The sequence below is a fragment of the Ranitomeya imitator genome, chromosome 10, assembly GCF_032444005.1.
Source record: "Ranitomeya imitator isolate aRanImi1 chromosome 10, aRanImi1.pri, whole genome shotgun sequence".
NCBI lineage: Eukaryota > Metazoa > Chordata > Amphibia > Anura > Dendrobatidae > Ranitomeya > Ranitomeya imitator.
This window is the reverse complement of record NC_091291.1, coordinates 23519211-23533617: the sequence shown is the minus strand read 5'-3', so window position 1 is coordinate 23533617 and position 14407 is coordinate 23519211. Positions and strand designations below refer to the sequence as shown.

General features: G+C 46.4%; 1 protein-coding gene across 1 annotated transcript in view; it reads left to right on the top strand.

Annotated features, from left to right (window-relative positions):
- The first annotated feature begins 3394 nt into the window (after positions 1-3394).
- Positions 3395-14407, top strand: part of LOC138651293 (myelin-associated glycoprotein-like) — a 34708-nt gene continuing 23695 nt past the window's right edge. Inside the window, exons 1-2 of the mRNA XM_069741383.1 lie at positions 3395-3434; positions 13868-13964. Coding sequence (XP_069597484.1) covers positions 13922-13964 — 43 coding nt within the window. The 5' untranslated portion in view covers positions 3395-3434; positions 13868-13921. The remainder of the gene's footprint in view (positions 3435-13867; positions 13965-14407) is intronic.

Genomic DNA, 14407 nt, shown 5'->3' with positions numbered 1-14407 from the left:
AGATTAGAAGAGGCCTGCCAACTGTAAGTCCAGCGCCTTTGCACTTGCTTGGAAAAGTGATTACTCAAGAATGGAATAAGGAATTGAAAAAATAAAATTCTGGAAAAAATCTGGATTACAGCAACCTAACACATTAGATCAGTTGGAGGTAATAAAATCTACTGACCGGTTCCTCTTAAACCAATGATATTAGTGGGATCATTTGGTTTAGAAAACACATTTTGATATAAACTATTTAACAATTCTGAATGTATCGATAGAGGTAAAATTTTCAGGTCCCTCAGTAATTCGATATCAAGCACAATTCATCTCTCACTTTCAAGGTTCTAACACATCCGTGTTTTCTTTGGTGAGTCAATGTGATACTTTCTTTCACCTGTAGAGGTGCTGCAGCTAAACAGAGAACTTACTGCTAGTTTGTCGAATAGATTACAGTTGATCCCAGGGACCAGATGCAATGTAAAAAGCTTATTGTATGAAAATCCTAACAAAATAGAATTGTACGAATTGGACAACCTTTTCAGCATTAAAAAACTGGAAGCCAAGAAGCAATTAATTAGATCACAGTTTTCAGTGCAAGTAAAAATAAAACCTCACGCGTGATAATATATACATGGTGGGCTATTTATATGGATACACCTGGGTGGGCCATTTATAAAGTTGCATTCAAAAATGGCCGACTTCAATATGGCCGCCATGGTCACCACCCATCTTGAAAAGTTCCCCCCTCCCATATACTAATGTGCCGCAAACAGGAAGTTGATATCACCAACCATTCCGATTCTATTTAGGTGTATCCATATAAATGGCCTACCCTGTACTTCTGATGTTGCACAAAAAAATAACTATTTAAAGAAGTCAATGGTGTTGCAGGACTATCACTCCATGAACTATGTGTTACTTTGTAATGTCTTTATTGTTTGTACATCTTCCTTTTCCCAGTTCTAATTCTTTTTTTACTTCTTTCACAACTATCATGGAAATCTAACAAAGGAGATCCCTTGTATAATGTCACAGATTAAAACTGCAGCCCATCACGTGGTGACCACCAGATTATCTGAGTAGTGCATGCGTTGGATGGAGACCATGTCCTCACGTCCTCACAAATGGACAAGTGCCAAACATATTCTTAGAAAAAAGCAATGCTGACTAAAAATGGTATAGCAGTCTAGGAAAAAAGGCGCCGCACAGCTGTTCCTCAAACACTAGCGGTATCTTCGGTGCATAGTAACTTCTCTGGGATCCGACTACCAGGTAGAGGTGCACGCATGAAACAAGTACAAACCACTGGCAATGCGTAGAAAGAAGCGGCAACACTCACCGGTCCTGTGTGGTCTGAATCATTTATTAGAAGAGTGCACACACCGCATCTTCACGGCATCGGGATACAAACAAGGAGGGCTGACTAAAAATGGAACTTCTGACAAATACCAAAGAACTTTTAGGAAAAAAAAGAAGTGTCTACTTTTTCGTGTGAGACACTGAATAGAGCAAAACTGTGCGTAAGTGATGAGCGATCACAGTGGAACCTGCAGCTTACCGAATGATGAAAGAAAAGAGGAATAGGGCAGAATACTCAAAACTGCCAAAAGAAACCGTCCTTTGTTAAAATCTAAATTTTGCATACATAGATGCTAAAAATATTCAAAATCAATTTTCCAGACATTTGATACTACAGGGTGGGCCATTTATATGGATACACCTGGGTGGGTCATGTATATGGATACACCTAAATAAAATGGGAATGGTTGGAGATATCAACATGCTGTTTGTGGCACATTAGTTTATGGAGGGGGAAAACTTTTCAAGATGGGTGGTGACCATGGCGGCCATTTTGAAGTCAGCCATTTTTTAATGCAACTTCATAAATGGCCCACCCAGGTGTATCCATATAAATTTCCCACCCTGTATGCTAAAGTGACTGAAGACATATAGTATTAGGAAGCAACTTTAAGGCAGGTACAAGTATGCAGTGCTAAGAGGCACAAATTTCACAGTCTCAAAGGCAAATATGAGGCTACGGAGCTCACAACAGGAGACCGCAGTCAGGCCAAAATTTGCAGTCCATATTAAGACCATGAACTTTGGACATGTGAAGCTAGATGCGGTCAGCATACGGTGTAGAGTAAAGAAAAAACTGCCCAACACCTGATCACAGCATGATGTAAGTGAGAACAGGTGCAGGTTGCTGTGGCTGTATTATACAGGGTGGGCCATTTATGTGGATACACGCAGGTGGGCCATGTATATGGATACACCTAAATAAAATGGGAATGGTTGGTGTTATCAACTTCCTGTTTGTGGCACATTAGTATATGGGAGGGGGAAAACGTTTCAAGATGGGTGTTGACCATGGCGGCCATTTTGAAGTTGGACATTATAAACTTTATAAATGGCCCACCAAGGTGTATCCATATAAATGGACCACCCTGTATACAAAGCCAAGAGTCCAGGAGCCACTTTGGGCACTTAGATATATGCAAATATTGAATACTGCCATGTACATTATACTAAAAACAAATTAAGGTGTTTAGCAGATAAATTGGCCAATTGACGTGAGCCCACCAGACGCAAAGTGATGTTATTTCGATGAGACCCCAACCATTTTTTCAGACATGCTTTTCCTAGGCCAAAATCCTTCAAATTTAAAGGGCAAGCAGGATCCAACACTAATTAAAAACAGTCTCAGACTTATGGGAGAAGCTCAACTATGCAATACAGAAGCAAAGTTAGGAAAAATATGCAGAGCCCTTCCTTAAAGAGAACCTGCCAGCACAACTTTGTAATGTAAAGTAAAGACATAACTGTAATGGTGATGTAATACTGATTAAATTGATACATTTAGTGAAGAAATCCACTTTGTTGTTCTTCATTAATCACCATTAGAAGTTTACTGCCAATTAGATTTTGGTGCACATGGGCCGGACAGTGCACTGGGTCTTCTCCTTGCTGTCTGTGATCTTCTGACTCCCTCCACCTGCCTCTGATGTTTGAATGACAGGCCATTGCTGAGATTTCAAACAGTTGAGGCCGGTCATTCCAAGACCAGAGCCAGACGAGGGGCCGGAGAATCACAGACAGTGAAGAGAAGATCCTGTGCACAGTCCAACCCCTGTGCACCGAAATCTAATTAGCAGAAAAATGGTGATCAAAGAAGAACCACAAAGCTGATTTCTTCACCAAATGTATCAATTTAATCTTTTTTATAGTGCCATATATTTACTTTTCATTACAAAAGGATGATGCTAGGATCGCTTTAAATGGTCACTTCATCTAAGAAAGCACAACTTCTTCGGTGCTAAATAAGAATCAGTTACAAAGTAATTTACAACAGAGGAAGTTGTATAATTTAGGAAATAACCAAGTCACACCTACAAATGCTTGCTGCAGTCAACAGAATTGTGTCCCCTCCATTCTACTGAGGAATTCGACATGTAAGTAACGATCAATTGTAGCTATAAATATATTTTTTATGTTATCTATCATATCCACAAGTAGAGCTCATTGTATTATCCGGTTATTCACAGCTACTGACTTGTAAACTTTGCTACAACCTGCAAAGGTTGTTTACTGCTATGGCTCATCTTGGCATTTTCAATATATGTGGCATTGTGATGAAATTTGATGCATTGTGTAAACAGAAAGAATTTGGGCTTCACAACAGGAAAAAAATAGTATTTTTTGTCTATGTTATCAAGCAAAGTAATACATTAGGAACTTAGGAAACAGCACTAGAGTGCAGATTGGGTAAAATGGAGTAAATTTGTGTATTGTTTTAAAATTCAGTGTAAAGATAAGGAAACCATTTTTTTCTTTCCTCTTAATGAAAACTATTTGTGGAAAGATTCCAATGTTTTATAGATGCTGGTGATTTTTCAAAAGTAACAAGCAATAATAAAGCTGCTATGGTCGCTACATCGATGATACACTTCTCATTTTTCAGGGCGATGTAGAGTTGACTGTGTGCCAGATATTTAAGTGTTAATATATTGTGTGAGGCAGTGACCAGTGTTATATGCGAGGGTCACTATGTGTCCCCCAGGATGTGCAAAGAAGCATATGGAGTCCATGGGAATGCATTGCAGTCACAGGCATAGCTGTGATTGCAATGCAAAATAAAAGTGAACATTGGTCTTGGGCATGCTATGTGTCCAGAGCAGATATAAGAAAACCTGTTCTGGGTTTTTATTCTTGAAACGGACTACAGGATGGTAGTGGGGCAGTCCATTTCCTCCCCGGCCCCTCACCGGGAAGCAGAGGGTTGCGTGTGTCAGTTTTGGTCTTGCAAGCAGGCAGAGCAGAAGGCTCTGCAGAGCACTACCTGTGTGAGGCAACACAGGGCCAAGCGGATCCCAAAGGTATGGCACCCTCATCGTACACAGTGGTGCTGTAGCACACCGCAATCGGTCACAGACTATTTCTGTTTTCCCGGCTGCGATCCAGAGGAGGTCATTTACTTTCTGTTTTGTGAGTGCGCTATTTATTAAAAGAGACTTTACTCTGAACTTTTCCTGGGTCACTGGCTCATCACTCCACAGTGTGGACACAGCTGCACTACAATTGTTTACAAGTGTTTCACATATTTTTTTTCTTAGGGTAAGTTCACACAGGGCGTTTTTGCTGCATTTTTTATGCTAATTTTCAGATGCTTTTTACAGTACCAGCAAAGCCTATGAGATTTCAGAAATCTCATGCACACACATTGGGTTTTTGTGTGATCAGTATTTTGTGCTTTGCTGGGTTTTTTTTACATAGAGCATATCACTTCTTTCAACGCTTTTCCAGCGTTTTTTCAGCGTTTTCCAGCCATTGACTTGAATGGATGGTGATAAAACAATGTAAATATGCAAGGTTGACTTTCCTTGCAGCCTATTTGCTGCAGAAAAGTCAAGGAGGGCTGGATGTGACCTCACACTCGGCTCTGCTACCTCTAGATGGCAGGCTGCGTGATGCGTCCATACATCCTGTCATCCAGCAGAGGAGACCCGTTCCCCATTCTCTTGAATGGGAGGCCCGACCTTACAGTGTTTGACTTGCTGTAATATGCATGACATCGCAGCAAACACCGCTTCTGAGCTGTGGGGAAATCCTCCCTGCCGGTTAGAGAGCCGCGGCTCCCGGCTGTCAAAAGACAACAGGCCCGCCGGTCAGAGAGCCGCGGCTCCCGGCTGTCAGAAGACAACAGGAGCACTCAGCTGTGATCGGAGGTGTAAACTTCACCTCCGGTTACTGGTGTCAGATGATGGGACTACTGCTCCCATCACCTGACACCTACAGCCACTAATTACATTGACGGCAGGAGCGGTGGATGGGAGTTTTCATCAGCCGCTCTTGTGCTATAAATAAATAATTTAAAAAAAAACAGCATGGGTTCCCCCCTAATTTTGATCACCAGCCAAGCAAAAGTCACAGCTGGGGGCTGCAACCCCCAGCTGTGAGCTTCAGCAAGGCTGGTTATCAAGAATAGAGGGGTCCTGACACTATTTTTAAAATTATTTAAATAAATAATTCTAAAAAAACGGCGTAGGGTGTTAGGAGTCGAGTTTCCTCTGCTGCACAGGGGGAATCTCGATCCGTCTCCGCTGCGGTCTCCCATTCCCCTCCAGCCGCAGTGGAGTCTGCTCAGCAGGGACGTCGATCCCAGCGTCTCGCTCAGTCTGACTCTGTGAGAAGAGTTATTGCTGCTTCTCCAGCTTCTGCCTTTGAAGCCTATTCTGGTCAGCAGCGAGCGGACTTCTCTGGGACTAAGTCCTTATCTGCACACACTGAGCATGCCCAGGGCAAGATCTCCCGTTGGAGATCGAGGGTCATGTGCTCAGGCTCTGCGGCACATTCCATTGGTCCTCTTGGCAGGTCCTAGAAGGGCAAAAGTTCTATAGCCATTTCCTGTGCTGCAGCTATATAAACTGCGCATGACCGCACGGCCATGCGCTAGTATTGTCTTACAATTGATTTGTGTGTATGTGTGAGTGCAAGTCGTTCTTGGTTACCCCTTCCCTATTGAATGTCTGTTCGCGGAAGGTGTACGGCTGCTATCTAGCGCCCGACTTAGCCTACTACACTAAACACACATCACAGCGTCCTGTAGCTGTGCCTGCCAGTACGGCGCCGTGCGCCTGCCTTGCGCTTTCCATACCCAAGTCTGGGTGGTTAGTGGCGTCCGTTAGTGCGGCATCGCTCGCGCACTTGTGCGCTTATATTTCTGTAGGTTCTCTACACACCCAGTTGCGGTGTTGTGCCAGCAAGGGCCTAATCGGGCTTCAATCCCTTCTGGGGTTAAGTCCGCTGGCCACTTGCTCGCACTCTTGTGCGGTATTGCGGTCCTGTGAATTAACAGGATCGCTTTCCTCACGCTGGGTGAGGTTTAACCCACGCGTGTTTACTTTAGTGTACCGCTATTTAGTCTGCAAATTGCTAGCAGCAGGTTCTCACCTGCACGGTGGACCCCGGACTGCGAACGCATCTTTGTCACCTGTCTTGGTGCGTTCCGCCAGTCCTAACATAATACTAGCGCCAGGGTCTGGCTAGTAAATGGCAGACGGTCAGCGTCTACAGCAGTACATCCAGCAGCTGGAGGGTAGGTTGGCGGCTCTCGAGCGCACAACCTCAGCTGTGGACGTTACTGCTGTCGCTGTTCAGGCTGCAAGTGCAGCTGCAGCCAGTTTGTCCGCTGCTACCCCTGCTCCGACCTTATCCCGTCTCCCGCTTCCAGACAAGTTTGCTGGTGACAGTAAGCCATGTCGGGGATTCGTGAGCCAGTGCTCCATACATCTCGAGCTGCTGGCTGCACGTTTTCCTACGGAACGGGCGAAAGTGGGATTCATTATATCTCTCTTGTCGGGCAGGGCGTTGGAGTGGGCAACGCCGCTTTGGGAACGTGGTGATCGTGTGGTGCAGAGTGCTCCTATCTTCCTGGACGCTCTGAGGCAGGTCTTTCTGGGACCTCGTGTCACCCACGATACCGCGCTCCAATTGTTGGCAATTACTCAGGCTTCGTCCATGGTCAGCCAGTTTGCCATCCTATTCCGGACTCTAGCTTCTGAGCTGGAATGGCCGGATAAAGTCCTTATTCCGGTGTTCTGGAAAGGACTGGCAGATCATGTGAAGGACGCCTTGGCCACCAGGGAGATTCCCGCCACACTGGAGGAGCTTATTACTATAGCTACCCGCATCGATCTCCGTTTTAACGAGCGGAGGTTGGAGCGGACCCAGTGTAGGCAGAGGTTTCGGCTGGCTCCCATCTTTGCCAAACCTCTAGAATCTCCTGTTATGGCGTCCGACTCCCATGAGGCCATGGAGGTTTCTCGAGCGGGATCTAGGTCTCAGACCGCTCGAGTACCTGTGCTATGTAAAAATTGCCAGCAACCGGGACATTTCGCTAATAAATGTCCACGGCGGTCGGGAAAACGATCGCGTCTAGTGTCCATTGGAGGAGGTTCACTGGACACCGCGGCATTTTCCTCAAAATTGTCCTTTAAAGGGACAATCCTGTTAGGCACATCCACTCTTACAGTAGAGCTTTGTGTGGATTCAGGAGCAGAGGGAAATTTTATGTCTTCTGCTTTTGCTCAGCGCCACGCAATACCTCTGGCTATGCTAGCCAAACCAGTAACCGTGAGAGTGGTGAATGGGTCGACACTTCCATTACAGATCACACATCAGACTGTCCCTTTCACGTTAGCCATGTCCCCATCCCACCAGGAGACTATTTCCCTTCTTGTCCTTCCCGAGGGAATGGATGAGATTCTGCTGGGAATGCCCTGGCTTCGTTTCCACTCCCCACATATTGAGTGGACCTCTGGGAGGATATTGGGTTGGAGTGAATCCTGCAAGGGCAGATGTGTGAAAGAGTGCGTTCAGGTTTCCACCACTGAGATACCCGCAGATCTCTCTACTCTCCCCAAACACTATTGGTCTTATGCAGACGTCTTTTCCAAAAAAGCCGCGGAGACCCTTCCGCCTCACCGTCCCTATGACTGTCCTATAGATCTCTTGCCTGGAGCAGAACCTCCTCGGGGACGTGTCTATCCCCTCTCTCTCCCGGAAACGGAGGCTATGTCCCAATACATCCAGGAGAATTTGGCAAGAGGATTTATTAGGAAGTCAGTGTCACCAGCTGGGGCAGGGTTCTTCTTCGTACAGAAGAAGAGTGGAGAGTTGCGTCCTTGCATAGACTACAGGGGTCTTAACGCCATCACCGTTAAAAATAAGTACCCGCTGCCCCTGATTTCTGAGCTTTTTGATAGGCTACGGGGAGCTAAGGTATTTACCAAATTAGACCTGCGGGGAGCTTATAACCTGATTCGCATTCGTGAGGGGGACGAATGGAAGACGGCGTTTAACACCAGAGATGGGCATTATGAGTATCTGGTGATGCCCTTCGGGCTCTGTAATGCCCCAGCCGTTTTCCAAGACTTTGTCAACGACATCTTCCGGGATATGCTTTCCACCTCGGTCGTAGTCTATCTGGATGATATTCTCATCTTCTCTCCAGATATTGACTCCCACCGGAGAGATGTTGGCAGAGTCTTCGACCTCTTACGGGCAAACTCCCTTTACGCAAAGTTGGAGAAGTGTGTGTTTGAGCAGGAGTCTTTACCTTTCCTGGGCTATATCATCTCTGCCCAAGGATTGGCTATGGATCCTGCCAAACTACAGGCTGTGATGGACTGGCAAGAACCCCATTCCCTTAAAGCGGTGCAGCGCTTTATGGGGTTCATTAATTATTACCGCCAGTTCATCCCTCATTTCTCAACTTTGGTAGCTCCCTTGGTAGCCCTCACCAAGAAGGGAGCAAATCCCAAAGTGTGGTCTGAAGAGGTCTCCAGGGCCTTTTCTTCTACTAAGTCTCATTTTGCTAGCGCTCCCATCCTACATCGTCCCGATGTCGATAAGCCGTTTATAATGGAGGTGGATGCCTCTTCCGTTGGTGCTGGAGCAGTCCTCTTCCAGAAGGATGCTCAAGGTCGGAAGCATCCGTGCTTTTTCTTCTCCAAGACCTTCACACCAGCGGAGAGGAATTATTCCATCGGGGACAGGGAGTTGCTAGCGATGAAATTGGCTTTCTCTGAGTGGAGACATCTCTTGGAGGGGGCTCGTTTTCCCTTTCAAGTATTTACAGACCATAAAAATTTGCTATATTTGCAAACAGCCCAGAGGCTAAATTCTCGCCAGGCCAGATGGTCCTTATTCTTCTCCCGATTCCACTTCACCCTCCATTATGTCGCTGGGGAGAAGAACATTCGAGCTGATGCTCTTTCTCGCTCTGTTGTGTCATCTGAGGAGGAGGAAGGAGAGCCTCGGCTTATTGTTCCTTCTGAGAGCTTGAGAACCGTGGCTCCGGTGTCGCTTGAGTCTGTGCCTCCGGGCAAGACTTTTGTGCCCATAAATTTGCGACCGGAGGTTCTCTCTTGGGCTCATTCCTCCAGGGTGGGTGGACACTTTGGGACTAAAAGGACATCTGAGCTGCTGGCGAGGACGTACTGGTGGCCGCATATGCTGCGAGATGTCAGGGATTACGTTCTGGCGTGTGTCTCATGCGCCAAAAATAAGTCTCCTCGACAACGGCCGTCTGGGTTACTCTATCCCTTGCCGGTGGCAGACAGGCCCTGGGAGATGGTCGGGATGGACTTTGTAGTGGGTTTGCCCAAGTCTCGCGGCTGTACCGTCATTTGGGTAATTACCGATCATTTCTCGAAAATGGTGCACTTGGTGCCGCTCCCACGGTTACCTTCTGCACGGGCCTTGGCAGCGTTGTTCATAAGACACATCTTCCGCCTACACGGCATGCCAGACAAAATTGTCAGTGACCGGGGTCCCCAGTTTGCGTCTCGGTTCTGGAGAGAGCTTTGTCGTCTTCTCAGCATTGAGTTAAATCTCTCTTCCGCATATCATCCCGAGACGAATGGGTTGGTAGAGAGGGCCAATCAGACTCTGGTCACATATCTGCGACATTTTGTTTCTGCCAGGCAGGATGACTGGGCATCTTTATTACCATGGGCAGAGTTCGCCCTTAATAACGCTGTTGCCGATTCCACCGGTCAGACTCCTTTCCTCCTTAATTACGGCCAGCATCCGCGGGTTCCTGTGCCTATGCCCGTGTCCTCTGCTGACTCCAGGGTGGCAGACTGGGCAGTGGAGGCACGGGACATTTGGGACCGCACTCAGGATGCCATTCGGGCCTCGAAGGAGAGAATGAGGTCCTCCGCCGATGCACATCGGCGCCCTGCCCCGGCCTTTGCTCCTGGCGACTTGGTGTGGCTCTCCGCCCGTAACATCAGGCTGCGAGTTGAGTCCACTAAGTTTGCTCCTCGCTACTTGGGTCCATTCAAGGTCCTCGAGCAGGTTAATCCCGTGGTCTACCGCCTGGCTCTTCCTCCACGCTTGGGTATCACCGACACCTTTCATGTGTCCCTCTTGAAACCCGTATACATGTCCCGGTTTTCCGAGTCATCTGCCGGGACATCGGGTTCGTCTACGGACGATTACGAGGTGAACGCTATTTTGGGGTGCAAGGTGGTACGCGGCAAAAAGTTTTATTTGGTGGATTGGAAGGGTTATGGTCCAGAGGACAGGTCTTGGGAGCCTGCTGAAAACATTCGGGCCCCACAGCTCATTGCTGCCTTCGAGCGTAGCGAGGCCCAAGGAGGGGGGGGCCCTAGGAGGGGGGGTAATGTTAGGAGTCGAGTTTCCTCTGCTGCACAGGGGGAATCTCGATCCGTCTCCGCTGCGGTCTCCCATTCCCCTCCAGCCGCAGTGGAGTCTGCTCAGCAGGGACGTCGATCCCAGCGTCTCGCTCAGTCTGACTCTGTGAGAAGAGTTATTGCTGCTTCTCCAGCTTCTGCCTTTGAAGCCTATTCTGGTCAGCAGCGAGCGGACTTCTCTGGGACTAAGTCCTTATCTGCACACACTGAGCATGCCCAGGGCAAGATCTCCCGTTGGAGATCGAGGGTCATGTGCTCAGGCTCTGCGGCACATTCCATTGGTCCTCTTGGCAGGTCCTAGAAGGGCAAAAGTTCTATAGCCATTTCCTGTGCTGCAGCTATATAAACTGCGCATGACCGCACGGCCATGCGCTAGTATTGTCTTACAATTGATTTGTGTGTATGTGTGAGTGCAAGTCGTTCTTGGTTACCCCTTCCCTATTGAATGTCTGTTCGCGGAAGGTGTACGGCTGCTATCTAGCGCCCGACTTAGCCTACTACACTAAACACACATCACAGCGTCCTGTAGCTGTGCCTGCCAGTACGGCGCCGTGCGCCTGCCTTGCGCTTTCCATACCCAAGTCTGGGTGGTTAGTGGCGTCCGTTAGTGCGGCATCGCTCGCGCACTTGTGCGCTTATATTTCTGTAGGTTCTCTACACACCCAGTTGCGGTGTTGTGCCAGCAAGGGCCTAATCGGGCTTCAATCCCTTCTGGGGTTAAGTCCGCTGGCCACTTGCTCGCACTCTTGTGCGGTATTGCGGTCCTGTGAATTAACAGGATCGCTTTCCTCACGCTGGGTGAGGTTTAACCCACGCGTGTTTACTTTAGTGTACCGCTATTTAGTCTGCAAATTGCTAGCAGCAGGTTCTCACCTGCACGGTGGACCCCGGACTGCGAACGCATCTTTGTCACCTGTCTTGGTGCGTTCCGCCAGTCCTAACATAGGGTCCCCTCCATTTTTGACAACCAACCTTGCTAAAGCTCAAAGCTAGGGGCTGGTATTCTCAGGCTGGTAAGGTGCCATTGAGATAGGCCTCCCCCCAGCCTGAAAACAGCAGCCCGCAGCTGCCCGGAAAAGGCACATCTATTACAGTAGATGCGCCAATTCTGGTGCTTTGCCCGGCCCTTCCCACTTGCCCTGTAGCTGTGGCAAGCAGGGTAATGAGGGGTTAATGTCACCTTCCTATTGTAAGATGACATTAAGCCCATGGCTTAGTAATGGAGAGGCATCAATAAGACACCTATCCATTACTAATCCTATAGCAATTAAAGGGTTAAATGGACACACCTGCAGAAAAAAATCTTTTAATGAAATAAAACACCACACAGTTTTGCAATCTTTTTATTGTTCTGCCATTCTAAAGCGAAGCCATCGATCTTCTGTGATAAAAATAAAATAAAAAAGCAAAAGTATACTCCCTGGTCCGTCGTAGTCCGATATAACGAGTGTCCCACAAAGTATCTAGGGGAGATTAAGCTTACAACTGGGAGCGCTGCTAATGCAACCGCACCCGGCTGTAAGTACTGGGGAATGAATGAGACGGAGCCGGCGCAGGCTCAGTAACTAGCGGTGATGTCACCGAGCCTGCGCCGGCTCACAGCCTGACCGGAGGTAACCTCTGCACCGTGGGAAAATGCCGGGGAAGAGGTTACCGCAGGTAATGTATCTATCTATTCTATCTATTCTATCAATCTATATTCTATTGATCTATTCTATCTGTTCATTCTATCTACTCTATCAATCTATCTATTCATTCTATCTATTCATTCTATTCTATTCATTCTATCTAATCATTCTATCTACAGGAAGTTGTTTTTTTTTCTCTGTGTGCACTCAACTTTATTGGCATGCACAAAAAGAAAAGAAACGCATGAAAAAAACGCACCAAAAACGCACCTAAACCTGCGTTTTTGGCACAGCTTCTTTCCTGCCAAGATGATCAGGTTTTGCTACAGAAAAAAAGGCCCTGCGTGAACTTACCCTTACTTTACCCCTTTTGTAAGCCTATGGCCACTTATTCAATATTGCTTTTGCACTTTTTTTCTACTGTAAAAATAGTTCTAATATTGTATTGCTCTACCATCCTTTGCACCTTATTTATTATTTTATTTTCTCCTTTATAAAATAACTTTATTTTTTTGTTGTTCGATCGTGTGTGCGGGCTTCCTTATCTGTACGTTTGCTTTTCTATTTTTGCCTACTTCATTGTTTGCTTTAAAAGGCACAAAAAGTTAAAGGACAAAACAAGGAGCAGCTTTACTTTTGTGCAAAATGCGTAAATTATAAATAAAATCCTAAATCACTGATCAGTTGCAGCATTTCACAACTTATCAATATCAGAAATGCCATAAGAGACAGTAGGGCTTGTTTTGTTACAAATTGTGGTTTTGATTGACATCATTTACTTTGCCCTATAATGTACCATAAAATGAAAAAAAAAAATCTGTTTTGGAAACTGGGAAATAAATTGCCGTCGTATTTTGGATTTTGTTTTAATGGTGCTCATTGTATGGTAGAAATAAATAAATTACTTTATGTCACCATTTTCTGAAACCTGTAACTTTTTTTTTTTTCATTTTAATATCAATTGATCTAGACGAGTGTTTGTTTTTTTTGAGAGGCAAGCTGATTCACACTATTTTGGAGAACATTCAAGATTTTCAACCCTGTGATCACTTTTTTTCAGAGATGCATGCCCCAAAAACTATAATTCTGGTGTTACCAATTTTTGTTGTGTTTTTTGACGATTATCATATGGATAAGGAACTAACACTTAATGAATCGCATCAGTGTACTCTAACGAGCGCTTCATTAAGACTGGTGTGCATTACGCCAGACTTAATGAATCACCCCCCTAGTTTTTTTGATGAGGAAACAAGGCAGAAACTGAGAGAAAACTGTCCAAAACTTTCTCAAAACCTCAGAACTCGTCCAAAACTTTCTCAAAAACTCAGAACTCGTCCAAAACTTTAAGTTACTGCTTAGATTTCGCACTTGACGCACTTGAAGTTTTCGCTCCCAAAGCCGGTTCACAATGTTTTGCTCAACATGGAGCAGAAGACCTAGAAATTTATTATATATTTGGGGTAAAACTTACAAAGTGAACATGTAAAAATATTAGCAATACTAACACAATAACGTCAAATATTTTGCATTTTCCAGTTACTGTATGTTTAACAGTGTTTCCATGTTTCGACACCACAAGCCTATTTAGGAATGGACCCTATGAAGCAGATTTATCTTCTCCTCGTCTGTCAAGGTAAATCTAGATATATAAAAGAGGCATTGTGATTACTCGCTAATCCCGCCCCCTGCACAGTAGCTCCGCCCCCCACATTACCATACACAATCCCGCACCCACCACATCACCACACACAATCCCGCCCCAACACATCACCACACATAATCCCACCCCCAACCCACATAATCCCGCCCCCAACACATCACCACACACAATCCCACCCCAACACATCACCACACACAATCCCGCCCCACCACATCACCACACACAATCCCACCCCCAACACATCACCACGCATAATCCCACCCCCAACACATCACCACACATAATCCCGCCCCAACACAATCACCACACACAATCCTGCCCCAACACATCACCACACACAATCCCACCCCCCACATCACCACACACAATCCCTCCCCCACTACATCACCACACACAATCCCGCCCCCCACCACATC